This window comes from Tympanuchus pallidicinctus, unplaced genomic scaffold (assembly GCF_026119805.1).
Source record: "Tympanuchus pallidicinctus isolate F22 unplaced genomic scaffold, pur_lepc_1.0 scaffold31, whole genome shotgun sequence".
In the NCBI taxonomy this organism is placed as follows: Eukaryota; Metazoa; Chordata; class Aves; order Galliformes; family Phasianidae; genus Tympanuchus; species Tympanuchus pallidicinctus.
Genome location: NW_026294749.1, coordinates 13,090,382 through 13,118,140, shown reverse-complemented (window position 1 = coordinate 13,118,140; position 27,759 = coordinate 13,090,382). Strand labels below are relative to the sequence as shown.

General features: G+C 59.0%; 4 protein-coding genes across 11 annotated transcripts in view; 1 reads left to right on the top strand and 3 right to left on the bottom strand.

Annotated features, from left to right (window-relative positions):
* Positions 1-21,536, top strand: part of LOC128087899 (probable 2-ketogluconate reductase) — a 30,246-nt gene extending 8,710 nt beyond the window's left edge. For 5 of the 8 annotated variants that reach the window (XM_052697895.1, XM_052697898.1, XM_052697894.1 and 2 more), the window contains one exon: positions 9,781-11,242. In XM_052697895.1, the coding sequence (XP_052553855.1) occupies positions 9,781-10,129 (349 nt within the window). In that variant the 3' untranslated portion in view covers positions 10,130-11,242. Of the gene's footprint in view, positions 1-9,506; positions 9,597-9,780; positions 11,243-21,156 lie in introns of those variants that run through there. The other 3 variants (XR_008210062.1, XM_052697901.1, XM_052697903.1) reach the window with 3 other exon arrangements.
* On the bottom strand, positions 27-7,260 carry LOC128087898 (coiled-coil domain-containing protein 81-like). The gene is made up of 13 exons (XM_052697893.1): positions 7,141-7,260; positions 6,708-6,769; positions 6,129-6,285; positions 5,559-5,815; positions 5,068-5,153; positions 4,182-4,285; positions 3,465-3,582; positions 2,843-2,963; positions 2,025-2,441; positions 1,540-1,703; positions 1,100-1,222; positions 770-896; positions 27-240 (listed from the first exon to the last, which is right to left on the bottom strand). The coding sequence occupies exons 1-13, from the start codon at positions 7,202-7,204 to the stop codon at positions 157-159; spliced, it is 1,884 nt and encodes a 627-aa protein (XP_052553853.1). The 5' UTR covers positions 7,205-7,260; the 3' UTR covers positions 27-156.
* On the bottom strand, positions 11,345-18,615 carry LOC128087896 (coiled-coil domain-containing protein 81-like). The gene is made up of 13 exons (XM_052697892.1): positions 18,496-18,615; positions 18,063-18,124; positions 17,484-17,640; positions 16,914-17,170; positions 16,423-16,508; positions 15,536-15,639; positions 14,819-14,936; positions 14,197-14,317; positions 13,343-13,795; positions 12,858-13,021; positions 12,418-12,540; positions 12,088-12,214; positions 11,345-11,558 (listed from the first exon to the last, which is right to left on the bottom strand). Exons 1-13 carry the CDS (start codon positions 18,557-18,559, stop codon positions 11,475-11,477), a joined length of 1,920 nt encoding a protein of 639 aa, XP_052553852.1. The 5' UTR covers positions 18,560-18,615; the 3' UTR covers positions 11,345-11,474.
* An 891-nt stretch (positions 21,537-22,427) lies between the features above and the next one.
* On the bottom strand, positions 22,428-27,759 carry LOC128087695 (triadin-like). Its single transcript, XM_052697551.1, has 10 exons — positions 27,742-27,759; positions 26,989-27,123; positions 26,578-26,701; positions 25,861-25,978; positions 25,244-25,358; positions 24,426-24,842; positions 23,941-24,104; positions 23,501-23,623; positions 23,171-23,297; positions 22,428-22,641 (listed from the first exon to the last, which is right to left on the bottom strand). Exons 1-10 carry the CDS (start codon positions 27,757-27,759, stop codon positions 22,558-22,560), a joined length of 1,425 nt encoding a protein of 474 aa, XP_052553511.1. The 3' UTR covers positions 22,428-22,557.

Here is a 27,759-nt window from a genome sequence, read left to right as displayed (position 1 = left end):
CGGCGACCAAGGAAAGAGCCACGGTGTTTGGGGATGGGGTTGGGGTTTATTGGGTATAGGGAAAGGGTAATATGGAAAGCGGCGACGCCTTTAACAGTGTCACCGTGAGCGTCGCCGACAGTGAAAGGTGGTCCTCGTTGAGCTGTTGGGTGACACTTAGTGGATGTCTGGCTCCAGAATCTCACTGCTGCTGGATCTCTCGTGGTCCTGGTCGACGTGCCTGACCACGACTCTCCGGACCTGAGGAGTTCAGTGTAAAGCTCAGTAGTTTTGTGAGCGCAGAGACACGCAGCGCAACGCTGCAAGTCTCTCTGCAGTACGAGAGAGTGGTTCTGCTCATGCAGGTCTAGAGAGAGCAGGCTCCTGGTCCCTGTGATGTAACTGCAGCCCTTGTGGCCAGTCCCGATCTGGGGTAGCCTGCTGTGGGGCTGACTGACCAGGCACTGAGTCAGGCGGTGGCTGAGACCTCGGCCCGGGCAGATACAGGCTGTGAGAGCGAGGTGCTCGGGGCTCTGTGTTCTGGGAGGAGAGGGAGGGACGCCGGTTGGAGAACGGAGGGCCGCCAGACCCTGGCCGACACCTCAGAGCCTTCCGCCTGCAGCTGCCTGAGCTGCGCTGGGAACCTTCGTCCCCAGCGCCCGCTGGCTGGGTGTCTGTGCGGAGGTCTCCAGCTCCACCGCCAGCCGCTCTCCATCCCACAGGCCCAAGAGGGTCTTCCCTTGGCTTGCTACGGCTAGCTGTGACACGCTGCTTACGGGAGCCCACTTACCACTCTGCGTGACGCCTTCTCTGGCTTTGGTCCAGCAGGGGGTGCAGGTCTGTGCTCCGCTCCTGGCAGATGGAGGAGGCCAGGTGCGTGTGTGGATGGCCGACTCCACCACAGCACTGCAAGCTCACTGTAGGCACAGAGCGGGAGGGGGTGTGAGCACAGGGAGACCGGCCTCTGGCTGGGGCTCCCAAGCTTGGTGCCTGCCACCACTGCTGCAGGTGGCCGTGCCGAGAGCCCGCGTCCAGGAAAGGCCCCTCTTTTGCCCTGGTGCTGCAGGGGGTGGGAGAAGGGCAGTGTGGGAGAGCAAGCTGCCTGTCTGGAGAGCTTTACCTCTGGAGCCGGTCCTGCAGATCCTTCTCTGCGTCTCTCCGGCCCTGCTGCTCACGGGACACCTGCCCCACAATGAGCTTCACCACCTCCCGCAGGGCCTCATCTGTCCTCGAAGAAAGCTTCCTGCAACAGCGAGCACAAAATCCGTCTCACTCTTCAGCCGTGACGCCCCTGCCTCTTTCTTCACCCAGTCTGTTCCACGCGTGGCCCCACTTGGCCCCACAGCCACTCTGACGCAGGACGACTTCCACGCGTGGGCTGCCTTGGGCTCCACAGAGGCTCGTGGCATCGGGCCCTAACCACGACCGTATCCACGGCCTCAGAGCTCTCCGGGCGCTGCGTGCGGCACCACGACTCAAAAGCTGGCTTCCCTGATCCACAGCACAGGTGACTCACCACCCCCCTGCCCCTGGCCTCGGGTGCAGTTGGTGCACGCTTACCGTTTAGGCAAAGCAGCGCTGTCCCAGAAGACTGCGCGCGGCTCTTCCTCGGCCTCTTCCTGCTTCCCCATCATCCTCTCTCTCAGGCTGGGGGAGGAGCTGGAACTCTCTGTCTCGCTCCCAGACAGAGAGATTGAGTATTCTTCCTCGGTGACAGAGGTTTCCTGCATAGGAAAAGACACTCGGCGCTGTGGTGCTGCTTCCCAGCATGCAGCTCCCCGCAAGACCACTCCAGTGGGGACTGCAGTGGGGCAGGAAAAGAATCAGGAGAGGGACCTCAGCACGCTCTTGAGGCCATGTCTCAGCGTGACCAGGGCTTTGTTACAGCGCCCTGTTGGGTCCTCTTGCTCACAAAAGGCAGCAGTCCCCCACCCAGCGCTGCTGCACCACCACTACTGCTCTGGCCCGGGCGCCAGAGGCACCATGCAGTCTCAGCTCCCCTGGATGGGAAAGTGCTGCTGCTTTCTTGCAGGGATGCAAAGTACCTGGGCCGCTGGCAGCTTCACTTCTTCCGGCTCAGCTTCCGTGTCCTTCTCTTGCGACTTTTGCTGCTCGCCTTTTTCTGCTTTCTTCCCTTGCAACTTTTGCTGCTGCTTTTTCTGCGTCACTTTTGGAAATTTCTTCTCCTGCACCTCCTTCTCCGGCTTCACCTCCTTCTCCGGCTTTACCGGCTTCACCTCCTTCACTGGTTTGACCGGCTTCACCGGCTTCACCGGCTTCACTGGTTTCACCGGCTTCACCGGCTTCACCTCCTTCACCGGCTTCACCTCCTTCACCTCCTTCACCTTTTTTGCCTCCCTCTCCTTCCTCACGTTCTTCCCCTTCTCCTCCTCCTTCCTCACATTCTGCCTCTTCACCACCTTTCCTTTCTTGGTCTCTAGAGCCTTTGCTTCGAGGTCGGCCTAAATGCAACAACAGGCAACGTTAGTCTCTGTGGAGGCTGAGGGCTTTCCCCTCCTGACTCCATTTCACCCTCTACCTCCCGCCTTTCTGGTCTGCTGCCAGGCTCCTGCGGACTCGACTGAAGAGCCCTTCTGCAACAGCCAGGAAAATAAACAACCACTAAAGGGCTAAAGGCAGCTGGCAGTTCTAGACAAGCAGTCAGGAACACCCCCAGATCAGCTCCTGGGGTGGCTTGCGGGAGGCTAACGGCAGTGAACAGCTTATTCCCAATCGCCCTCGCTGCTGATCTCTCTTCAAGCGAGGTGTCGCGTGAACGCGCAGCAAAGAGCGCTGTGAGAGTCAGTGATGCTCTTCTACAGTTCACTGAGACAAATGTGCTGCAGCACTCTGTGCCACGTACCATTCTCTTCTTCTCCCTCGCTATGGCAAAGAAGTCCACCATCCGGGGACCAGGCAGAGGAACTACTTTCTCTTGCTCTTCCTTTTCTGGCAAGGATCTCCTCGGGATGGCCGGTAGCTGCCTGTAAAGACACGGTGGGGAGAGTTGACAGGAGGGCAGGAGGTGCTGGGTCTGCGTTGCGTGCTTGAACGTGTTTCAGCAGCCTCCTCAGCAAAAAAAGTCTGCAAGAGCCCCCAAATGACTGAGCTGGTCTCTACCACCTCCCTTGGAGACCTGGGAACAGCCTGCGGCGCTGACAGCAGCCCGCAAACACGCTCACTCTGCTCAAACGCTCCTAGGAAAGGAACACCCTCATCCCTTCCCGGGACGTTTCCTGTCCCTTTGGGCACCGGGCTCGGCAAACAGAAAGGCCCGGTTCGCTTCCACCTGAAGGGAAGCAAGAAAGTCTCTGCGCTCTCGCGAGGAGCACTTGCCATGAGTTACCCAGCTCAGAAGGGATGCTACGGGGCGTCTGTCATGCAGAGCTGCTTGAATCCATACAGCCTCTGGATCCGGGAGAAACTTCGCTCCCACGGAGGCAAGAGCGTGGCACCGCCCGCATTTCTTTGGCCAGGAGTCTCACCTGGTGCGAGGCTCTTTCTCCTCGGCTGCCTGGTCTCTGCCCCGCATTCCAGTCAGTGGCGGTAACCTCCTGGGAGGAAGCGCTGCGCGATGAAGGAGGCGCGTCTCGCAAAGGTCCCCTAGAAAGAGGAAAGGGGAAAACTTCCAACAGCTGTGCTTCTGGCACGGTTTTGGTCCGACTCCTCATGGCTGTGGGGCAACGCTGTTCCCTGGGGAACGCTACCTGAGGCCTTCATCTGGTCTGTGTGCTGAAATGGGGGAGGCCCTGGCAGTTGCCGGTGGTCTCAAAGAGCCATCGTGGGGAGGGGACTCGTTTAGCACAAGAGGAGCTGGCTCTTTCATCTCTTGATGCACGTCCCACGCACACAGCTTTGCTACTGGGGCGTGCTCACACCAGAGGAATTGCTTTTGAGACATCGGAGAATACGAAGGGAAGCGAGGGGAGGGATTTCCAGGGCTGGCAGGGCAGGCAGCCGAGTGGAGGCCACTGGGAAAGTGTCCTCTGCTGGGATGATCCCCGTGGCCACTTGTGATGGAGGGCTGCCCTGAGAACTCTCTTCGCAATGGATCGCTCAGGCTTTCCCATAACGGTACAAAGAGTCACCGGAAGCGTCTCACGCTCTTCCGGGCGCCCTGTGGTAAGGTCAGCTCTAACCGCCTCCAGACGAGGAGGAAGGCAAACACAGAGTCCCCCGATGGCAACCCCCGGGTCCCTCACCTTTCCTGCCTCTTGCCCAGTCTTGCCCACGTCTGGTCTTCACGTGGTACTTCAGGTCCACCTTTGCTGTGTCGGGCGTTTCAAGTTCGATCTCGTGCGTGTACCTGGAAGAGGAAGCAGCGGGCTGAAGGAAGGGCAACGCTTCCCCTCGCGGCGTGACCCAATAGCGGAGCGACAGAGACAGAACGCAGAGACGCTGTAAGGCCACGCTTCCCAGAGCAGCTCATTCTGGAGAACCGTACCAGGATCTCCAGTGCCTGGAGGGGCAGGTGAGGCCCGTCGGTGCGTGCCAGTGTTCTTCTGTCCTTGCTGTGAGAGCAGATGAGCTCCCAGCCAATCCCCCTGCCTGCTCCAGAGGAGGAAATATTCCCCTCTCGCTCAGAACAGACCGGTTGCTCCCCACCCAGTTACCCAACAGCCCTTTTCGCTCTCTTCTTGCCCTGCGACTTTCTTGCAGATTAACGTCCTCGCAGCTCTGAAGGCTCAACTCCACGCCCCCCGCCCGCACCTCTTTTGGGTGGCACTGCGCAGCAGCGACGGTATGAGACAGAGCTCTGCGGAAGCCCACCACGCTCGAGCTCCCGTCTGCACAACCATCTGTTCCTCCTCCAGCCCTTGGGTCCTTAGCCATACCCACTCTCATTTGCCGGACAAAAGAAGCCCAGGGAAAACCAGAAGGAAGACTGGCCTAAATGCCCCCCCCAGTTTCGACTCTGGCACGGACGCAAAACGTCACTTTGCCACGCCACGCTCCTCCAAATGCCACCCAACTGAACTAGAGCGAGCGGGGAGTTCCCTGCCCGCTTCTCAGGCCTCTCAGCACCGCAAAGTACCGTGGCGAGTACCATCTCACTCAGGCGCGGGTGGCAGGAGCAAGCATACTCACATGGGAAAGACGGTAACGTGTCCGGAAGCCGTTAGGGAAGCCGCGCAGGCATTGCGTGAGATGACCGCCTTGCTCATTTCTGGCACCTGCAATCAGAACGGAAGCAGACGATGGGAGGTGGGGACACTGGCAATGGCTGGCAGCTCCAGTCTCTCTCAGCCCAACACGACGAGAGCCGCCACAGGGAAGGGTCCGGGCCTCAGCAAGCCTTGCTGTGCCTGTGCCTCTGCTCCGTGCTCTGAGCTGGGGCTGCGCAGTGACGCGCACCGTTTGTCCCTTGACAAAAAGCGAGGCCTTTTGAGGGCGCGTATCCCCGCGCAGAGCCGGGCCACCTCACGTACAGGAAGAGCTCTCCAGAGCCCGCTTTCCCGCACACCGCCAGGAGCCCGGCTGGCTGGAGAAGCATGGCACGCCAGGAGAAAGCAGTCCCCTCGTCCCCGGAAGGCGTTTCAGAAGAATCAGAGGTAGTGCTGGGAAAACGCAAGACCTACCCCAAGAAGAGCCTGCAGCGCCTCGGCAGTCCCATTGAGCTTCCCCAAGAAGTCCTCGTAGAACTTCATCTGGACACGCTTCCCTTCGATCAGCAGCATGCCGACATCCCACCAGACGAAGGCAACGTTCTGCCTCTTCCCTATGCAGGCGCTGAACTGGCAGACGGTCCTTTGCACGCAAAGCCGCGCCGCGCCTTCAGAGATGCCGGTTTCCGAGGCTATCTCATCATAAGGAAGTTGCTGATACTCGTCGTGTCCTGGAGAAGCGAGAGGAGAGGAGCGTGAGCACTTGGGGAGCCATGGGCAGGCCACGCTCAAAAGGCAGCAGCTTCCAGGCCCTCGGGCAACGCACTGCTGTTCTGTAGTCTTTGAGATTGTGAGGCGGAACCATTGGTACGTCTCTGTGGAGACGCTGAGACGCGGAGCCGATGAGACCGGAATGAAACCTGCTGCTGAAGCAGCTGAAGGAGTGTGCTGCTACCCTCTGCTGCCATTTGCAATGGCAGTCTGTCACACTGTCCCCACCAGAGTGCCAGGGCAGGCTCCTCTGTCAGACTCCACTCTTCCTACCTGCAACGTCTACGTAGTCGTATTGGAGGTCGTGGTCCTGCGCAAGAGCCTTTGCCAGATGAAACACGGGTCTCTCAACAAGAACCACATTGTTCTGCTGGTTGACCATGTGCTCTCTGACAACGGTGAAAGCGCCCAGTTCAGGAATGCTCACAGCCTGAAAGAGGAGAAAGGGCGGATCAGAAGAAGTTGTGCAGGGAATGACGGAAGACTATTTCCCTCTCGCCCCTCCTCCCCGTGAAGAACCAGAGAGCGCAGTCTTCTGGCTCATAAAGACACAAGCGGGGCTCCCAAACTTGCAGTCACCCCCACAGGATCCCTCTGACTCTGCCGGCAGAGGAAGGAAGCACGCAGGCCCAGAAAATGCCCAGCCCTCTTTCCATCATTAGGCCTGGAGCCCCTGGCAGTTCAGAGCTGACGGTGGAGCCAGCCCGCGGCCCCCGTCTCGCATCGCGGTGCCCCTCTGGGGCGCGGGTCCTGCTTCCACGGAGGGCAAGAATAGCTGCGCTCCGTGGCAAATGGGCCATCGGGGCTGAATCAACCGCGAGAGGGACGAAGGGCGTAGGAGGCAAGTCCCACCTGGTAGAGAGCCAGCTGTCGGCCGAGATAATAGGATGTGCTGAACCAAAACTTAGCGAGCTCTGCAAAACAAAAGGAAAGACGCGTCACGCTCCCAGGCGGCCACCTCCAAACCCTTCAGCACGCCCAATTCCCGCCACAGGAACGGCGCGCTGCTGAGCCTTCCGAGCCATTCGGTTCCGCCGGCGGCTTCTGCTCGCAGATCCCCGGGAAGGCAGGGGCCAGGCCGGGAGCAGAAGCCAGCAGCCGCGCCCGCCCGAGCGCTCCTCGCGCCCCCGGGCTGCCAAGGCAGCCGCCTTCGCGCCGCAACCCGCCCTGCTCAGCCGTCCCCGCCTCCCTCCATCCCTCCCTCAGGAGCAGGGCTTCCACACCTGCGCTCGGAGCTGTCACCGGCCCGACAACACGCGCGCGCCGCCGGGCCCGAAGGCCTTACCAGACTTCCGGATCATCTCCGCAGTCGGAGTCGAGCGGGGTCTCGAGAAGAGGGAGTTCGCCATCTTCCTTCCCCCCTCGCCGCAGGTCAACGACCGCGGCGGGCGGGCGGCCGGCCAAACGGCCCTCCTCCTCAGCCCTTCGCCCCTGCCCTCCCGCTTCTCTCTGCCTACTGCTCCTCACGGAACGGCGGATGCTCCAGAGCACGGCGGCGAGATCAGCTCCTCGGCGAGCGCCCGGAGCCTCGTCGGCCTCTCTGGGAAATGAGGGGTCGGCGAGCTTCGAGGCGGCGCTCACCGCTGCGACGCGCGCCGTGCCATTGTGAGCTCAGGCCGCGTCACAGAGGGGCTGCCGCGCCCTGCCGTCAGAGCGGGCTCCGGGCAGGGACGCCTTCGGGGAGCGGGCCTGCGGCAAGCGGGCTCTCCTGAGCGGGAGAGCGGCGAGCTGCTGGAACGGGCCGCCTGCCCGGAGAGGCTGCGGGCAGAGGCCCCGTCCGGCCCCCGAGGCGTTCGAGGCCGGCTCGGAGGCGGCCCGCTCCGCCGTGACACGGGGAGGTCGGCGGACATCCGCGATCCTCGGGGCGCCTTCCGAGCCGGGCCGTTCTGCGGTTCCGCGGGCCTCCCGGCGCTGCGTCGCGACCGACGGGGCCTTCGCCTGGGCGCGAAGGGGCTCGCCCCGCGCTCCTCGCTCGCTCCGCGTCCTCGGACCGAAACGCCGGGCCCGAACCGCCGACGGCTTCTGGCCGCCCTCCGGCGACTCCTCCCGCCTTCGCCTGGGACTCGGACGCCTGGGCTTCGGGCGGAGGGCGGGCGGGCCCCGGTGGCGGCCCGCGGGAACGGAGCCCCGCGGCTTCGCCGGCCGAACGCGGCCCTGCCCGGAGCCGAGGCTGCAGCGCCTGAGGCGCGGACTCAGGTGTGACCGATCCTCAGCGTCTGCTACCAGTGCTCACGGCACTTCTGTACCTTCACGGCCTTCCTGTTCCGGGCTTCGCCAGCCGCCCTTAGGCGCCAACAGAGCGTTCCGCAAACGCCCTTCAGCCCTTCGTGCGGGCGCTCATCCACTCACAGCCGCTCTTTCTTCTTCCTCAGCTGTCCTCGGTTCTCGTGCCGTTTAGCTTGCTCCACAGCTGCTGCTCCGAACGGTTCTCCTTGTCTTCCCACAGTTCCCCCCTTTCTGTTTATTTGCAAACTACAACATAATAACACCAATTGTCTTGCTAAAATAATGGGTGTAACTCAATCGAGCCCTCGACTGACAGTACTCCGAGGCAAGGCAAACACAGCATAATGACAAGAAACACTGTCAGCCCACTGAAAAGAACAACACACGTTTGGCTGCAACCCAAGTTTCTGCAACCTGGAAATAAATCCCTGAGGGTCCCGTTCTGTGTAACTGGTTAGGAAAAGGTCTTCAACTTTTGCATATTCTGATGGATTCTGATTCTGAACGATCACTAAAGGTGGATGGGAAAGTTGCAGGAACAGAACACTTGTGAAGGTACAGAAGTGACGTGAGCACTGGTAACACACGATGAGGATGCATCAAATCCTGTTTACTCACATTCGATCCACTACTGAAATAAAAGAAGCACGCAGCAACCTAGATAACGCCTAAGAATTCCAATTCTTGAGACCGCCTTGACAACACAGGGAAATCACCCGCTACATCACACCATTACTGACGTTGTTATGTGCAATGCAACACATGTTACAAAGCAGTGCCAGCAAGCAAGAAGCACACAATCCCAGTCGTAAGGGATGATGCTACTTTCTGCCTTGAGAGGAGGACGAGCACGTCGTGCTGGAACCCACGTGGGGCCAGTCCCTGTGGAAGCACAAGCATATCCACGACCCCAAGCTATCAGCGGACAGGGACCTTCCCAGCAGCGCGGGGCCGTGCTCCGGACGTTGACCATTGGCCGTTCCTCGAGCACTGGGCAGGCCCCGAAATGACGATCCACACCAGTTGCATCTGTGTGGTGACGATTCAAAACAGTCAGCACAAGCAGAGCCTTGCATAATCTTTCTCGTGGCGCGTGTCCCGTATTCCCCTTCTTTGTTCCTTACGAACGGACTGCAGCGTTTGATGAGTGTGCTCGATGGTAGCTTGTGCAGCGGGAGAACGAGGGATGCCTGCAATGCGCCCAATTCCCACAGAAGAGTGTGGGAAAGCAGCTTTGCGTTCCCTTTGCTGAAGGAACTGGGGACCAGGTTTCAAGATTGCTGAAAAAACGGTTTCGTAGAAAGGAGAACAAGGAAAATTATCCTTGTTAGCCCGTGTCCACCAACTTCATCATAGATTTTGCCTGTGGCCCAAGACAATTCCTCTTCCTTCATTCAGGGCGTTCTTATCTTGCGCAGTCCTAAGCTGATGACCAACTATTCTGCCTTCCACATTGTCGAGACAACATGAGTGCCAAGCAAGGCACCGAGGCCAGTAGAGAGGATGGAGAAATGGGTAAGCAAATTTACCAACGTTTTCTGCCAATCCTGTGTACGTGGCCCCTTCGTATCAATGCCTTTGCTGTTTCCTGAGCTTCTGACCTCAGCAACTAGCAGAAGAATTAACGGAACGTGTGATATCCATGCTGTTCTTTCTGCTTCTTGCGGGTGTAATACGCTGTCCTTGCTGTTTCTTGCAGAAATCATCCTTTGTTGAAATTAAACAGCGCCATCATAACCCCACATATTGGAACTGCAACAGTTCCCCCGGGCGTCCTGGTGGACGACAGGTCGGCCGTGAGCCAGCAGTGTGCCCTTGTGGCCAAGAGGGCCAACGGCATCCTGGGGTGCATTAAAAAGAGCGTGGCCAGCAGGTCGAGGGAGGTGATCCTCCCCCTCTACTCTGCCCTGGTGAGGCCTCATCTGGAGCACTGCGTCCAGTTCTGGGCTCCCCAGTACAGAAAGGACAGGGATCTCTTGGAAAGAGTCCAGCGGAGGGCCACAAAGATGGTGAAGGGCCTGGAGCATCTCCCTGTGGAGAAAGGCTGAGTGAGCTGGGTCTGTTCAGCCTTGAGAAAAGGAGACTGAGAGGGGACCTGATCCAGGTCTATCAGTATCTGAGGTGTGGGGGGCAGAATGGCGAGGCCGGACTCTTTTCAGTGGTGAGTGGAGACAGGACAAGGGGAAACGGCCGGAAACTGCAGCATAGGAAGTTCTGCACCAATGTGCACAAGAACTTCTTTACAGTGAGGTGACGGAGCGCTGGAACAGGCTGCCCAGGAAGGCTGTGGATTCTCCTTCTCTGGAGATGTTCAAGACCTGCCTGGATGCCGACCTGTGCGACCTGCTGTAGGGAACCTGCTTTGGCAGGGGGTTGGACTCGATGATCTCTGGAGCTCCCTTCCAACCCCTACAATTCTGTGATGCTGTGATTCTGTGTGATTCACGCCACCCACGTGATGACAGAAGCAGCAATAGCAAACCTGTCAGAAGTCACGGAAGCGGGGCACGGGATGGGTTTGGCTTGATCTTGTAGAGCCGGGGTGGAAAATCAGTGTCTAGCAAATGGAAGTAAGGTCAGGTGACAGCAGTGAACTACAGACACGCTGTTCACCTCTGTAGGAGAAATATTCACGTGGGCAAAGCTCACCTGGAGTTGAAGGGGGCCCGTACTGTGGGAGACAGGTATCAAAAAGTGCGTTTTAAAATACGTCCGATTTTTGTCTGAGTTACTGGAAAACACACGCAAGACGGGAAACAGCAGCCCAAAGAGGATTGACAGGATGCTGTCTCAGAACTGACTTAGAGCTGTTGAGCCGTTAAGCCTGGGCTCAGAAAGCCCCACTGGCTGAGCACGTCACCTTTTGAGCACAGGCATTCCTGGCTTCAGCCGTGGATCTGCCAGCAATGGCAAGGGGCAGGATGTGGAAGGGGCCGCCCTCAAGCCAGCCAAAGCAGCCGGGGGCAAAGCTGTCAGCGTGCAGATTGCACAGCCACACTGGTGACACTAGAGAAGGCTCCCAGCTCCCAGCTCCCACTCCGAGATGGAGCTCGGAGGGAGGAGGACCGGGCTTTCCTCCTCATCTCCTCACGCAAGGTTTCTGCCTTGGATTTCAGCACCCTCGCAGCACACTGTGGTGCCCGTGCAGCTCCGGGTAGCCCTGCCGATGCAGGCCCGGGAACCCTGGGGAGGGGAGCACCTGGCTTTACAAGGCCCCTCTGTAAAGCGCGCGTTTCACGGCGACCAAGGAAAGAGCCACGGTGTTTGGGGATGGGGTTGGGGTTTATTGGGTATAGGGAAAGGGTAATATGGAAAGCGGCGACGCCTTTAACAGTGTCACCGTGAGCGTCGCCGACAGTGAAAGGTGGTCCTCGTTGAGCTGTTGGGTGACACTTAGTGGATGTCTGGCTCCAGAATCTCACTGCTGCTGGATCTCTCGTGGTCCTGGTCGACGTGCCTGACCACGACTCTCCGGACCTGAGGAGTTCAGTGTAAAGCTCAGTAGTTTTGTGAGCGCAGAGACACGCAGCGCAACGCTGCAAGTCTCTCTGCAGTACGAGAGAGTGGTTCTGCTCATGCAGGTCTAGAGAGAGCAGGCTCCTGGTCCCTGTGATGTAACTGCAGCCCTTGTGGCCAGTCCCGATCTGGGGTAGCCTGCTGTGGGGCTGACTGACCAGGCACTGAGTCAGGCGGTGGCTGAGACCTCGGCCCGGGCAGATACAGGCTGTGAGAGCGAGGTGCTCGGGGCTCTGTGTTCTGGGAGGAGAGGGAGGGACGCCGGTTGGAGAACGGAGGGCCGCCAGACCCTGGCCGACACCTCAGAGCCTTCCGCCTGCAGCTGCCTGAGCTGCGCTGGGAACCTTCGTCCCCAGCGCCCGCTGGCTGGGTGTCTGTGCGGAGGTCTCCAGCTCCACCGCCAGCCGCTCTCCATCCCACAGGCCCAAGAGGGTCTTCCCTTGGCTTGCTACGGCTAGCTGTGACACGCTGCTTACGGGAGCCCACTTACCACTCTGCGTGACGCCTTCTCTGGCTTTGGTCCAGCAGGGGGTGCAGGTCTGTGCTCCGCTCCTGGCAGATGGAGGAGGCCAGGTGCGTGTGTGGATGGCCGACTCCACCACAGCACTGCAAGCTCACTGTAGGCACAGAGCGGGAGGGGGTGTGAGCACAGGGAGACCGGCCTCTGGCTGGGGCTCCCAAGCTTGGTGCCTGCCACCACTGCTGCAGGTGGCCGTGCCGAGAGCCCGCGTCCAGGAAAGGCCCCTCTTTTGCCCTGGTGCTGCAGGGGGTGGGAGAAGGGCAGTGTGGGAGAGCAAGCTGCCTGTCTGGAGAGCTTTACCTCTGGAGCCGGTCCTGCAGATCCTTCTCTGCGTCTCTCCGGCCCTGCTGCTCACGGGACACCTGCCCCACAATGAGCTTCACCACCTCCCGCAGGGCCTCATCTGTCCTCGAAGAAAGCTTCCTGCAACAGCGAGCACAAAATCCGTCTCACTCTTCAGCCGTGACGCCCCTGCCTCTTTCTTCACCCAGTCTGTTCCACGCGTGGCCCCACTTGGCCCCACAGCCACTCTGACGCAGGACGACTTCCACGCGTGGGCTGCCTTGGGCTCCACAGAGGCTCGTGGCATCGGGCCCTAACCACGACCGTATCCACGGCCTCAGAGCTCTCCGGGCGCTGCGTGCGGCACCACGACTCAAAAGCTGGCTTCCCTGATCCACAGCACAGGTGACTCACCACCCCCCTGCCCCTGGCCTCGGGTGCAGTTGGTGCACGCTTACCGTTTAGGCAAAGCAGCGCTGTCCCAGAAGACTGCGCGCGGCTCTTCCTCGGCCTCTTCCTGCTTCCCCATCATCCTCTCTCTCAGGCTGGGGGAGGAGCTGGAACTCTCTGTCTCGCTCCCAGACAGAGAGATTGAGTATTCTTCCTCGGTGACAGAGGTTTCCTGCATAGGAAAAGACACTCGGCGCTGTGGTGCTGCTTCCCAGCATGCAGCTCCCCGCAAGACCATTCCAGTGGGGACTGCAGTGGGGCAGGAAAAGAATCAGGAGAGGGACCTCAGCACGCTCTTGAGGCCATGTCTCAGCGTGACCAGGGCTTTGTTACAGCGCCCTGTTGGGTCCTCTTGCTCACAAAAGGCAGCAGTCCCCCACCCAGCGCTGCTGCACCACCACTACTGCTCTGGCCCGGGCGCCAGAGGCACCATGCAGTCTCAGCTCCCCTGGATGGGAAAGTGCTGCTGCTTTCTTGCAGGGATGCAAAGTACCTGGGCCGCTGGCAGCTTCACTTCTTCCGGCTCAGCTTCCGTGTCCTTCTCTTGCGACTTTTGCTGCTCGCCTTTTTCTGCTTTCTTCCCTTGCAACTTTTGCTGCTGCTTTTTCTGCGTCACTTTTGGAAATTTCTTCTCCTGCACCTCCTTCTCCGGCTTCACCTCCTTCTCCGGCTTTACCGGCTTCGCCTCCTTCACCGGCTTCACCTCCTTCACTGGTTTGACCGGCTTCACCGGCTTCACCGGCTTCACTGGTTTCACCGGCTTCACCGGCTTCACCTCCTTCACCGGCTTCACCTCCTTCACCGGCTTCACCTCCTTCACCTCCTTCACCTTTTTTGCCTCCCTCTCCTTCCTCACGTTCTTCCCCTTCTCCTCCTCCTTCCTCACATTCTGCCTCTTCACCACCTTTCCTTTCTTGGTCTCTAGAGCCTTTGCTTCGAGGTCGGCCTAAATGCAACAACAGGCAACGTTAGTCTCTGTGGAGGCTGAGGGCTTTCCCCTCCTGACTCCATTTCACCCTCTACCTCCCGCCTTTCTGGTCTGCTGCCAGGCTCCCGCGGACTCGACTGAAGAGCCCTTCTGCAACAGCCAGGAAAATAAACAACCACTAAAGGGCTAAAGGCAGCTGGCAGTTCTAGACAAGCAGTCAGGAACACCCCCAGATCAGCTCCTGGGGTGGCTTGCGGGAGGCTAACGGCAGTGAACAGCTTATTCCCAATCGCCCTCGCTGCTGATCTCTCTTCAAGCGAGGTGTCGCGTGAACGCGCAGCAAAGAGCGCTGTGAGAGTCAGTGATGCTCTTCTACAGTTCACTGAGACAAATGTGCTGCAGCAGTCTGTGCCACGTACCATTCTCTTCTTCTCCCTCGCTATGGCAAAGAAGTCCACCATCCGGGGACCAGGCAGAGGAACTACTTTCTCTTGCTCTTCCTTTTCTGGCAAGGATCTCCTCGGGATGGCCGGTAGCTGCCTGTAAAGACACGGTGGGGAGAGTTGACAGGAGGGCAGGAGGTGCTGGGTCTGCGTTGCGTGCTTGAACGTGTTTCAGCAGCCTCCTCAGCAAAAAAAGTCTGCAAGAGCCCCCAAATGACTGAGCTGGTCTCTACCACCTCCCTTGGAGACCTGGGAACAGCCTGCGGCGCTGACAGCAGCCCACAAACACGCTCACTCTGCTCAAACGCTCCTAGGAAAGGAACACCCTCATCCCTTCCCGGGACGTTTCCTGTCCCTTTGGGCACCGGGCTCGGCAAACAGAAAGGCCCGGTTCGCTTCCACCTGAAGGGAAGCAAGAAAGTCTCTGCGCTCTCGCGAGGAGCACTTGCCATGAGTTACCCAGCTCAGAAGGGATGCTACGGGGCGTCTGTCATGCAGAGCTGCTTGAATCCATACAGCCTCTGGATCCGGGAGAAACTTCGCTCCCACGGAGGCAAGAGCGTGGCACCGCCCGCATTTCTTTGGCCAGGAGTCTCACCTGGTGCGAGGCTCTTTCTCCTCGGCTGCCTGGTCTCTGCCCCGCATTCCAGTCAGTGGCGGTAACCTCCTGGGAGGAAGCGCTGCGCGATGAAGGAGGCGCGTCTCGCAAAGGTCCCCTAGAAAGAGGAAAGGGGAAAACTTCCAACAGCTGTGCTTCTGGCACGGTTTTGGTCCGACTCCTCATGGCTGTGGGGCAACGCTGTTCCCTGGGGAACGCTACCTGAGGCCTTCATCTGGTCTGTGTGCTGAAATGGGGGAGGCCCTGGCAGTTGCCGGTGGTCTCAAAGAGCCATCGTGGGGAGGGGACTCGTTTAGCACAAGAGGAGCTGGCTCTTTCATCTCTTGATGCACGTCCCACGCACACAGCTTTGCTACTGGGGCGTGCTCACACCAGAGGAATTGCTTTTGAGACATCGGAGAATACGAAGGGAAGCGAGGGGAGGGATTTCCAGGGCTGGCAGGGCAGGCAGCCGAGTGGAGGCCACTGGGAAAGTGTCCTCTGCTGGGATGATCCCCGTGGCCACTTGTGATGGAGGGCTGCCCTGAGAACTCTCTTCGCAATGGATCGCTCAGGCTTTCCCATAACGGTACAAAGAGTCACCGGAAGCGTCTCACGCTCTTCCGGGCGCCCTGTGGTAAGGTCAGCTCTAACCGCCTCCAGACGAGGAGGAAGGCAAACACAGAGTCCCCCGATGGCAACCCCCGGGTCCCTCACCTTTCCTGCCTCTTGCCCAGTCTTGCCCACGTCTGGTCTTCACGTGGTACTTCAGGTCCACCTTTGCTGTGTCGGGCGTTTCAAGTTCGATCTCGTGCGTGTACCTGGAAGAGGAAGCAGCGGGCTGAAGGAAGGGCAACGCTTCCCCTCGCGGCGTGACCCAATAGCGGAGCGACAGAGACAGAACGCAGAGACGCTGTAAGGCCACGCTTCCCAGAGCAGCTCATTCTGGAGAACCGTACCAGGATCTCCAGTGCCTGGAGGGGCAGGTGAGGCCCGTCGGTGCGTGCCAGTGTTCTTCTGTCCTTGCTGTGAGAGCAGATGAGCTCCCAGCCAATCCCCCTGCCTGCTCCAGAGGAGGAAATATTCCCCTCTCGCTCAGAACAGACCGGTTGCTCCCCACCCAGTTACCCAACAGCCCTTTTCGCTCTCTTCTTGCCCTGCGACTTTCTTGCAGATTAACGTCCTCGCAGCTCTGAAGGCTCAACTCCACGCCCCCCGCCCGCACCTCTTTTGGGTGGCACTGCGCAGCAGCGACGGTATGAGACAGAGCTCTGCGGAAGCCCACCACGCTCGAGCTCCCGTCTGCACAACCATCTGTTCCTCCTCCAGCCCTTGGGTCCTTAGCCATACCCACTCTCATTTGCCGGACAAAAGAAGCCCAGGGAAAACCAGAAGGAAGACTGGCCTAAATGCCCCCCCCCAGTTTCGACTCTGGCACGGACGCAAAACGTCACTTTGCCACGCCACGCTCCTCCAAATGCCACCCAACTGAACTAGAGCGAGCGGGGAGTTCCCTGCCCGCTTCTCAGGCCTCTCAGCACCGCAAAGTACCGTGGCGAGTACCATCTCACTCAGGCGCGGGTGGCAGGAGCAAGCATACTCACATGGGAAAGACGGTAACGTGTCCGGAAGCCGTTAGGGAAGCCGCGCAGGCATTGCGTGAGATGACCGCCTTGCTCATTTCTGGCACCTGCAATCAGAACGGAAGCAGACGATGGGAGGTGGGGACACTGGCAATGGCTGGCAGCTCCAGTCTCTCTCAGCCCAACACGACGAGAGCCGCCACAGGGAAGGGTCCGGGCCTCAGCAAGCCTTGCTGTGCCTGTGCCTCTGCTCCGTGCTCTGAGCTGGGGCTGCGCAGTGACGCGCACCGTTTGTCCCTTGACAAAAAGCGAGGCCTTTTGAGGGCGCGTATCCCCGCGCAGAGCCGGGCCACCTCACGTACAGGAAGAGCTCTCCAGAGCCCGCTTTCCCGCACACCGCCAGGAGCCCGGCTGGCTGGAGAAGCATGGCACGCCAGGAGAAAGCAGTCCCCTCGTCCCCGGAAGGCGTTTCAGAAGAATCAGAGGTAGTGCTGGGAAAACGCAAGACCTACCCCAAGAAGAGCCTGCAGCGCCTCGGCAGTCCCATTGAGCTTCCCCAAGAAGTCCTCGTAGAACTTCATCTGGACACGCTTCCCTTCGATCAGCAGCATGCCGACATCCCACCAGACGAAGGCAACGTTCTGCCTCTTCCCTATGCAGGCGCTGAACTGGCAGACGGTCCTTTGCACGCAAAGCCGCGCCGCGCCTTCAGAGATGCCGGTTTCCGAGGCTATCTCATCATAAGGAAGTTGCTGATACTCGTCGTGTCCTGGAGAAGCGAGAGGAGAGGAGCGTGAGCACTTGGGGAGCCATGGGCAGGCCACGCTCAAAAGGCAGCAGCTTCCAGGCCCTCGGGCAACGCACTGCTGTTCTGTAGTCTTTGAGATTGTGAGGCGGAACCATTGGTACGTCTCTGTGGAGACGCTGAGACGCGGAGCCGATGAGACCGGAATGAAACCTGCTGCTGAAGCAGCTGAAGGAGTGTGCTGCTACCCTCTGCTGCCATTTGCAATGGCAGTCTGTCACACTGTCCCCACCAGAGTGCCAGGGCAGGCTCCTCTGTCAGACTCCACTCTTCCTACCTGCAACGTCTACGTAGTCGTATTGGAGGTCGTGGTCCTGCGCAAGAGCCTTTGCCAGATGAAACACGGGTCTCTCAACAAGAACCACATTGTTCTGCTGGTTGACCATGTGCTCTCTGACAACGGTGAAAGCGCCCAGTTCAGGAATGCTCACAGCCTGAAAGAGGAGAAAGGGCGGATCAGAAGAAGTTGTGCAGGGAATGACGGAAGACTATTTCCCTCTCGCCCCTCCTCCCCGTGAAGAACCAGAGAGCGCAGTCTTCTGGCTCATAAAGACACAAGCGGGGCTCCCAAACTTGCAGTCACCCCCACAGGATCCCTCTGACTCTGCCGGCAGAGGAAGGAAGCACGCAGGCCCAGAAAATGCCCAGCCCTCTTTCCATCATTAGGCCTGGAGCCCCTGGCAGTTCAGAGCTGACGGTGGAGCCAGCCCGCGGCCCCCGTCTCGCATCGCGGTGCCCCTCTGGGGCGCGGGTCCTGCTTCCACGGAGGGCAAGAATAGCTGCGCTCCGTGGCAAATGGGCCATCGGGGCTGAATCAACCGCGAGAGGGACGAAGGGCGTAGGAGGCAAGTCCCACCTGGTAGAGAGCCAGCTGTCGGCCGAGATAATAGGATGTGCTGAACCAAAACTTAGCGAGCTCTGCAAAACAAAAGGAAAGACGCGTCACGCTCCCAGGCGGCCACCTCCAAACCCTTCAGCACGCCCAATTCCCGCCACAGGAACGGCGCGCTGCTGAGCCTTCCGAGCCATTCGGTTCCGCCGGCGGCTTCTGCTCGCAGATCCCCGGGAAGGCAGGGGCCAGGCCGGGAGCAGAAGCCAGCAGCCGCGCCCGCCCGAGCGCTCCTCGCGCCCCCGGGCTGCCAAGGCAGCCGCCTTCGCGCCGCAACCCGCCCTGCTCAGCCGTCCCCGCCTCCCTCCATCCCTCCCTCAGGAGCAGGGCTTCCACACCTGCGCTCGGAGCTGTCACCGGCCCGACAACACGCGCGCGCCGCCGGGCCCGAAGGCCTTACCAGACTTCCGGATCATCTCCGCAGTCGGAGTCGAGCGGGGTCTCGAGAAGAGGGAGTTCGCCATCTTCCTTCCCCCCTCGCCGCAGGTCAACGACCGCGGCGGGCGGGCGGCCGGCCAAACGGCCCTCCTCCTCAGCCCTTCGCCCCTGCCCTCCTGCTTCTCTCTGCCTACTGCTCCTCACGGAACGGCGGATGCTCCAGAGCACGGCGGCGAGATCAGCTCCTCGGCGAGCGCCCGGAGCCTCGTCGGCCTCTCTGGGAAATGAGGGGTCGGCGAGCTTCGAGGCGGCGCTCACCGCTGCGACGCGCGCCGTGCCATTGTGAGCTCAGGCCGCGTCACAGAGGGGCTGCCGCGCCCTGCCGTCAGAGCGGGCTCCGGGCAGGGACGCCTTCGGGGAGCGGGCCTGCGGCAAGCGGGCTCTCCTGAGCGGGAGAGCGGCGAGCTGCTGGAACGGGCCGCCTGCCCGGAGAGGCTGCGGGCAGAGGCCCCGTCCGGCCCCCGAGGCGTTCGAGGCCGGCTCGGAGGCGGCCCGCTCCGCCGTGACATGGGGAGGTCGGCGGACATCCGCGATCCTCGGGGCGCCTTCCGAGCCGGGCCGTTCTGCGGTTCCGCGGGCCTCCCGGCGCTGCGTCGCGACCGACGGGGCCTTCGCCTGGGCGCGAAGGGGCTCGCCCCGCGCTCCTCGCTCGCTCCGCGTCCTCGGACCGAAACGCCGGGCCCGAACCGCCGACGGCTTCTGGCCGCCCTCCCGCGACTCCTCCCGCCTTCGCCTGGGACTCGGACGCCTGGGCTTCGGGCGGAGGGCGGGCGGGCCCCGGTGGCGGCCCGCGGGAACGGAGCCCCGCGGCTTCGCCGGCCGAACGCGGCCCTGCCCGGAGCCGAGGCTGCAGCGCCTGAGGCGCGGACTCAGGTGTGACCGATCCTCAGCGTCTGCTACCAGTGCTCACGGCACTTCTGTACCTTCACGGCCTTCCTGTTCCTGGCTTCGCCAGCCGCCCCTACACCTTTCCCAGCCGCCCTTAGGCGCCAACAGAGCGTTCCGCAAACGCCCTTCAGCCCTTCGTGCGGGCGCTCATCCACTCACAGCCGCTCTTTCTTCTTCCTCAGCTGTCCTCGGTTCTCGTGCCGTTTAGCTTGCTCCACAGCTGCTGCTCCGAACGGTTCTCCTTGTCTTCCCACAGTTCCCCCCTTTCTGTTTATTTGCAAACTACAACATAATAACACCAATTGTCTTGCTAAAATAATGGGTGTAACTCAATCGAGCCCTCGACTGACAGTACTCCGAGGCAAGGCAAACACAGCATAATGACAAGAAACACTGTCAGCCCACTGAAAAGAACAACACACGTTTGGCTGCAACCCAAGTTTCTGCAACCTGGAAATAAATCCCTGAGGGTCCCGTTCTGTGTAACTGGTTAGGAAAAGGTCTTCAACTTTTGCATATTCTGATGGATTCTGATTCTGAACGATCACTAAAGGTGGATGGGAAAGTTGCAGGAACAGAACACTTGTGAAGGTACAGAAGTGACGTGAGCACTGGTAACACACGATGAGGATGCATCAAATCCTGTTTACTCACATTCGATCCACTACTGAAATAAAAGAAGCACGCAGCAACCTAGATAACGCCTAAGAATTCCAATTCTTGAGACCGCCTTGACAACACAGGGAAATCACCCGCTACATCACACCATTACTGACGTTGTTATGTGCAATGCAACACATGTTACAAAGCAGTGCCAGCAAGCAAGAAGCACACAAGCCCAGTCGTAAGGGATGATGCTACTTTCTGCCTTGAGAGGAGGACGAGCACGTCGTGCTGGAACCCACGTGGGGCCAGTCCCTGTGGAAGCACAAGCATATCCACGACCCCAAGCTATCAGCGGACAGGGACCTTCCCAGCAGCGCGGGGCCGTGCTCCGGACGTTGACCATTGGCCGTTCCTCGAGCACTGGGCAGGCCCCGAAATGACGATCCACACCAGTTGCATCTGTGTGGTGACGATTCAAAACAGTCAGCACAAGCAGAGCCTTGCATAATCTTTCTCGTGGCGCGTGTCCCGTATTCCCCTTCTTTGTTCCTTACGAACGGACTGCAGCGTTTGATGAGTGTGCTCGATGGTAGCTTGTGCAGCGGGAGAACGAGGGATGCCTGCAATGCGCCCAATTCCCACAGAAGAGTGTGGGAAAGCAGCTTTGCGTTCCCTTTGCTGAAGGAACTGGGGACCAGGTTTCAAGATTGCTGAAAAAACGGTTTCGTAGAAAGGAGAACAAGGAAAATTATCCTTGTTAGCCCGTGTCCACCAACTTCATCATAGATTTTGCCTGTGGCCCAAGACAATTCCTCTTCCTTCATTCAGGGCGTTCTTATCTTGCGCAGTCCTAAGCTGATGACCAACTATTCTGCCTTCCACATTGTCGAGACAACATGAGTGCCAAGCAAGGCACCGAGGCCAGTAGAGAGGATGGAGAAATGGGTAAGCAAATTTACCAACGTTTTCTGCCAATCCTGTGTACGTGGCCCCTTCGTATCAATGCCTTTGCTGTTTCCTGAGCTTCTGACCTCAGCAACTAGCAGAAGAATTAACGGAACGTGTGATATCCATGCTGTTCTTTCTGCTTCTTGCGGGTGTAATACGCTGTCCTTGCTGTTTCTTGCAGAAATCATCCTTTGTTGAAATTAAATAACGCCATCATAACCCCACATATTGGAACTGCAACAGTTCAAGCCACCCACATGATGACAGAAGAAGCAATAGCAAACATGCTGTCCGTTCTCAACTGTCAACCCGTTCCAAGTGAAGTGTTTCCCCAATGATGCGCACCAAACAGCAGCGCTAAATCTCTGGCCCACGAGAAAGCTCCGTTTCATACAGAACCACTATTAGTTTTGAGCAGGAAAAAAAAGCAGCCGTATTCCTGCACAGCTCTTTTGGTCACTCTGCTGCAAAGCTGTCAACTCGCTCAGCTTACTCTGTACTGGCATTTACAAATTCAAAACAGCGAAGTGGAACAGATAAAACGGTTCCGTTTGAACACTTTGATGCCTTCATCATTCGCTCAATTATTTGGAAGGGTTCCATTAATGAGCGCTGGACCCTTTTCAAGCACCATCTCTTTATGAAGAGCGGGGCAACTGGCAAATGCCATATGTCAGAAGTCACGGAAGCGGGGCACGGGATGGGTTTGGCTTGATCTTGTAGAGCCGGGGTGGAAAATCAGTGTCTAGCAAATGGAAGTAAGGTCAGGTGACAGCAGTGAACTACAGACACGCTGTTCACCTCTGTAGGAGAAATATTCACGTGGGCAAAGCTCACCTGGAGTTGAAGGGGGCCCGTACTGTGGGAGACAGGTATCAAAAAGTGCGTTTTAAAATACGTCCGATTTTTGTCTGAGTTACTGGAAAACACACGCAAGACGGGAAACAGCAGCCCAAAGAGGATTGACAGGATGCTGTCTCAGAACTGACTTAGAGCTGTTGAGCCGTTAAGCCTGGGCTCAGAAAGCCCCACTGGCTGAGCACGTCACCTTTTGAGCACAGGCATTCCTGGCTTCAGCCGTGGATCTGCCAGCAATGGCAAGGGGCAGGATGTGGAAGGGGCCGCCCTCAAGCCAGCCAAAGCAGCCGGGGGCAAAGCTGTCAGCGTGCAGATTGCACAGCCACACTGGTGACACTAGAGAAGGCTCCCAGCTCCCAGCTCCCACTCCGAGATGGAGCTCGGAGGGAGGAGGACCGGGCTTTCCTCCTCATCTCCTCACGCAAGGTTTCTGCCTTGGATTTCAGCACCCTCGCAGCACACTGTGGTGCCCGTGCAGCTCCGGGTAGCCCTGCCGATGCAGGCCCGGGAACCCTGGGGAGGGGAGCACCTGGCTTTACAAGGCCCCCTCTGTAAAGCGCGCGTTTCACGGCGACCAAGGAAAGAGCCACGGTGTTTGGGGATGGGGTTGGGGTTTATTGGGTATAGGGAAAGGGTAATATGGAAAGCGGCGACGCCTTTAACAGTGTCACCGTGAGCGTCGCCGACAGTGAAAGGTGGTCCTCGTTGAGCTGTTGGGTGACACTTAGTGGATGTCTGGCTCCAGAATCTCACTGCTGCTGGATCTCTCGTGGTCCTGGTCGACGTGCCTGACCACGACTCTCCGGACCTGAGGAGTTCAGTGTAAAGCTCAGTAGTTTTGTGAGCGCAGAGACACGCAGCGCAACGCTGCAAGTCTCTCTGCAGTACGAGAGAGTGGTTCTGCTCATGCAGGTCTAGAGAGAGCAGGCTCCTGGTCCCTGTGATGTAACTGCAGCCCTTGTGGCCAGTCCCGATCTGGGGTAGCCTGCTGTGGGGCTGACTGACCAGGCACTGAGTCAGGCGGTGGCTGAGACCTCGGCCCGGGCAGATACAGGCTGTGAGAGCGAGGTGCTCGGGGCTCTGTGTTCTGGGAGGAGAGGGAGGGACGCCGGTTGGAGAACGGAGGGCCGCCAGACCCTGGCCGACACCTCAGAGCCTTCCGCCTGCAGCTGCCTGAGCTGCGCTGGGAACCTTCGTCCCCAGCGCCCGCTGGCTGGGTGTCTGTGCGGAGGTCTCCAGCTCCACCGCCAGCCGCTCTCCATCCCACAGGCCCAAGAGGGTCTTCCCTTGGCTTGCTACGGCTAGCTGTGACACGCTGCTTACGGGAGCCCACTTACCACTCTGCGTGACGCCTTCTCTGGCTTTGGTCCAGCAGGGGGTGCAGGTCTGTGCTCCGCTCCTGGCAGATGGAGGAGGCCAGGTGCGTGTGTGGATGGCCGACTCCACCACAGCACTGCAAGCTCACTGTAGGCACAGAGCGGGAGGGGGTGTGAGCACAGGGAGACCGGCCTCTGGCTGGGGCTCCCAAGCTTGGTGCCTGCCACCACTGCTGCAGGTGGCCGTGCCGAGAGCCCGCGTCCAGGAAAGGCCCCTCTTTTGCCCTGGTGCTGCAGGGGGTGGGAGAAGGGCAGTGTGGGAGAGCAAGCTGCCTGTCTGGAGAGCTTTACCTCTGGAGCCGGTCCTGCAGATCCTTCTCTGCGTCTCTCCGGCCCTGCTGCTCACGGGACACCTGCCCCACAATGAGCTTCACCACCTCCCGCAGGGCCTCATCTGTCCTCGAAGAAAGCTTCCTGCAACAGCGAGCACAAAATCCGTCTCACTCTTCAGCCGTGACGCCCCTGCCTCTTTCTTCACCCAGTCTGTTCCACGCGTGGCCCCACTTGGCCCCACAGCCACTCTGACGCAGGACGACTTCCACGCGTGGGCTGCCTTGGGCTCCAGAGAGGCTCGTGGCATCGGGCCCTAACCACGACCGTATCCACGGCCTCAGAGCTCTCCGGGCGCTGCGTGCGGCACCACGACTCAAAAGCTGGCTTCCCTGATCCACAGCACAGGTGACTCACCACCCCCCTGCCCCTGGCCTCGGGTGCAGTTGGTGCACGCTTACCGTTTAGGCAAAGCAGCGCTGTCCCAGAAGACTGCGCGCGGCTCTTCCTCGGCCTCTTCCTGCTTCCCCATCATCCTCTCTCTCAGGCTGGGGGAGGAGCTGGAACTCTCTGTCTCGCTCCCAGACAGAGAGATTGAGTATTCTTCCTCGGTGACAGAGGTTTCCTGCATAGGAAAAGACACTCGGCGCTGTGGTGCTGCTTCCCAGCATGCAGCTCCCCGCAAGACCACTCCAGTGGGGACTGCAGTGGGGCAGGAAAAGAATCAGGAGAGGGACCTCAGCACGCTCTTGAGGCCATGTCTCAGCGTGACCAGGGCTTTGTTACAGCGCCCTGTTGGGTCCTCTTGCTCACAAAAGGCAGCAGTCCCCCACCCAGCGCTGCTGCACCACCACTACTGCTCTGGCCCGGGTGCCAGAGGCACCATGCAGTCTCAGCTCCCCTGGATGGGAAAGTGCTGCTGCTTTCTTGCAGGGATGCAAAGTACCTGGGCCGCTGGCAGCTTCACTTCTTCCGGCTCAGCTTCCGTGTCCTTCTCTTGCGACTTTTGCTGCTCGCCTTTTTCTGCTTTCTTCCCTTGCAACTTTTGCTGCAGCTTTTTCTGCGTCACTTTTGGAAATTTCTTCTCCTGCACCTCCTTCTCCGGCTTCACCTCCTTCTCCGGCTTTACCGGCTTCGCCTCCTTCACCGGCTTCACCTCCTTCACTGGTTTGACCGGCTTCACCGGCTTCACTGGTTTCACCGACTTCACCGGCTTCACCTCCTTCACCGGCTTCACCTCCTTCACCTTTTTCGCCTCCCTCTCCTTCCTCACGTTCTTCCCTTTCTCCTCCTCCTTCCTCACATTCTGCCTCTTCACCACCTTTCCTTTCTTGGTCTCTAGAGCCTTTGCTTCGAGGTCGGCCTAAATGCAACAACAGGCAACGTTAGTCTCTGTGGAGGCTGAGGGCTTTCCCCTCCTGACTCCATTTCACCCTCTACCACCCGCCTTTCTGGTCTGCTGCCAGGCTCCTGCGGACTCGACTGAAGAGCCCTTCTGCAACAGCCAGGAAAATAAACAACCACTAAAGGGCTAAAGGCAGCTGGCAGTTCTAGACAAGCAGTCAGGAACACCCCCAGATCAGCTCCTGGGGTGGCTTGCGGGAGGCTAACGGCAGTGAACAGCTTATTCCCAATCGCCCTCGCTGCTGATCTCTCTTCAAGCGAGGTGTCGCGTGAACGCGCAGCAAAGAGCGCTGTGAGAGTCAGTGATGCTCTTCTACAGTTCACTGAGACAAATGTGCTGCAGCAGTCTGTGCCACGTACCATTCTCTTCTTCTCCCTCGCTATGGCAAAGAAGTCCACCATCCGGGGACCCAGCAGAGGAACTACTTTCTCTTCCTTTTCTGGCATGGATCTCCTCGGGATGGCCGGTAGCTGCCTGTAAAGACACGGTGGGGAGAGTTGACAGGAGGGCAGGAGGTGCTGGGTCTGCGTTGCGTGCTTGAACGTGTTTCAGCAGCCTCCTCAGCAAAAAAAGTCTGCAAGAGCCCCCAAATGACTGAGCTGGTCTCTACCACCTCCCTTGGAGACCTGGGAACAGCCTGCGGCGCTGACAGCAGCCCACAAACACGCTCACTCCTGCTCAAACGCTCCTAGGAAAGGAACACCCTCATCCCTTCCCGGGACGTTTCCTGTCCCTTTGGGCACCGGGCTCGGCAAACAGAAAGGCCCGGTTCGCTTCCACCTGAAGGGAAGCAAGAAAGTCTCTGCGCTCTCGCGAGGAGCACTTGCCATGAGTTACCCAGCTCAGAAGGGATGCTACGGGGCGTCTGTCATGCAGAGCTGCTTGAATCCATACAGCCTCTGGATCCGGGAGAAACTTCGCTCCCACGGAGGCAAGAGCGTGGCACCGCCCGCATTTCTTTGGCCAGGAGTCTCACCTGGTGCGAGGCTCTTTCTCCTCGGCTGCCTGGTCTCTGCCCCGCATTCCAGTCAGTGGCGGTAACCTCCTGGGAGGAAGCGCTGCGCGATGAAGGAGGCGCGTCTCGCAAAGGTCCCCTAGAAAGAGGAAAGGGGAAAACTTCCAACAGCTGTGCTTCTGGCACGGTTTTGGTCCGACTCCTCATGGCTGTGGGGCAACGCTGTTCCCTGGGGAACGCTACCTGAGGCCTTCATCTGGTCTGTGTGCTGAAATGGGGGAGGCCCTGGCAGTTGCCGGTGGTCTCAAAGAGCCATCGTGGGGAGGGGACTCGTTTAGCACAAGAGGAGCTGGCTCTTTCATCTCTTGATGCACGTCCCACGCACACAGCTTTGCTACTGGGGCGTGCTCACACCAGAGGAATTGCTTTTGAGACATCAGAGAATACGAAGGGAAGCGAGGGGAGGGATTTCCAGGGCTGGCAGGGCAGGCAGCCGAGTGGAGGCCACTGGGAAAGTGTCCTCTGCTGGGATGATCCCCGTGGCCACTTGTGATGGAGGGCTGCCCTGAGAACTCTCTTCGCAATGGATCGCTCAGGCTTTCCCATAACGGTACAAAGAGTCACCGGAAGCGTCTCACGCTCTTCCGGGCGCCCTGTGGTAAGGTCAGCTCTAACCGCCTCCAGACGAGGAGGAAGGCAAACACAGAGTCCCCCGATGGCAACCCCCGGGTCCCTCACCTTTCCTGCCTCTTGCCCAGTCTTGCCCACGTCTGGTCTTCACGTGGTACTTCAGGTCCACCTTTGCTGTGTCGGGCGTTTCAAGTTCGATCTCGTGCGTGTACCTGGAAGAGGAAGCAGCGGGCTGAAGGAAGGGCAACGCTTCCCCTCGCGGCGTGACCCAATAGCGGAGCGACAGAGACAGAACGCAGAGACGCTGTAAGGCCACGCTTCCCAGAGCAGCTCATTCTGGAGAACCGTACCAGGATCTCCAGTGCCTGGAGGGGCAGGTGAGGCCCGTCGGTGCGTGCCAGTGTTCTTCTGTCCTTGCTGTGAGAGCAGATGAGCTCCCAGCCAATCCCCCTGCCTGCTCCAGAGGAGGAAATATTCCCCTCTCGCTCAGAACAGACCGGTTGCTCCCCACCCAGTTACCCAACAGCCCTTTTCGCTCTCTTCTTGCCCTGCGACTTTCTTGCAGATTAACGGCTCGGAGGCGGCCCGCTCCGCCGTGACATGGGGAGGTCGACGGCCCTGCGTGCGGCAAGGGGTCGGAGATTCGTGCTGGAGCTGAAAGATGGAGCCTGTGGTGCAGAGCCATGTTGAAGCAATCCTTGTAGAGGTGTAGCATGTGGGAAGCCCGTGCAAACTCCATTCAGGCAGGGAGAGACTGCATGTAGAGCGTGCATAGGGAAAGACAGTGACTGTGAGTAGTGGCAGAGAGAAGATATCATGGATTAACACAACATTCTCCCCTGCACAACTTGGGGTGAGAGCATAAAGAAGAATTGATTGTAGAAAGATGTTTTCAGTTTGCTTTCAGTTGACACTGCTCAAGTCTGCTTTCAAATGCAATAAAACATGTAAATCTCACTGCTCTGAGTCTGTTCTTCCCGTGACAGTAACTGATGAGTGACACCCTATCTGTTTGAACCTCAGATCCATTTTTCATTGTTTTTTTTCCCCTTCTCCTTTGAAAATGCAGAATGAGAAGAGCAGAGTGGAGTCCAGCTTCGCACCCATATGAAACCACCAGAAGAACCTTTCAGTAACAAGATTGCTCCAAGTGTTTTGGTACTAGAGTGGGAAATTCTTGCCATGACTGTCTTGCTTTCTCCCTTCCTCCTCTGCTTTGACAGGGAGCAACTTGGTGCAATCACAGCAGTGCTCTGTCCTACACAAACGCACCTGCTGCACAGAGGGCAT

Coding starts and splice junctions, on each gene's coding strand:
- LOC128087898 (XM_052697893.1), bottom strand. CDS start 7,204: ATGGCGAACTCCCTCTTCTCGAGACCCCGCTCGACTCCGACTGCGGAG. Junction 5,816..6,128: donor CGACTACGTAGACGTTGCAG/GTAGGAAGAGTG, acceptor TCGCTTCTCCAG/GACACGACGAGTATCAGCAA. Junction 241..769: donor AGAAGGCGTCACGCAGAGTG/GTAAGTGGGCTC, acceptor TGAACTCCTCAG/GTCCGGAGAGTCGTGGTCAG.
- LOC128087896 (XM_052697892.1), bottom strand. CDS start 18,559: ATGGCGAACTCCCTCTTCTCGAGACCCCGCTCGACTCCGACTGCGGAG. Junction 18,125..18,495: donor GGAGATGATCCGGAAGTCTG/GTAAGGCCTTCG, acceptor TTTGTTTTGCAG/AGCTCGCTAAGTTTTGGTTC. Junction 14,937..15,535: donor CTGGGCAAGAGGCAGGAAAG/GTGAGGGACCCG, acceptor TCCTCTTTCTAG/GGGACCTTTGCGAGACGCGC.
- LOC128087695 (XM_052697551.1), bottom strand. Junction 23,298..23,500: donor CTGCAGGACCGGCTCCAGAG/GTAAAGCTCTCC, acceptor CTGTGCCTACAG/TGAGCTTGCAGTGCTGTGGT. Junction 22,642..23,170: donor AGAAGGCGTCACGCAGAGTG/GTAAGTGGGCTC, acceptor TGAACTCCTCAG/GTCCGGAGAGTCGTGGTCAG.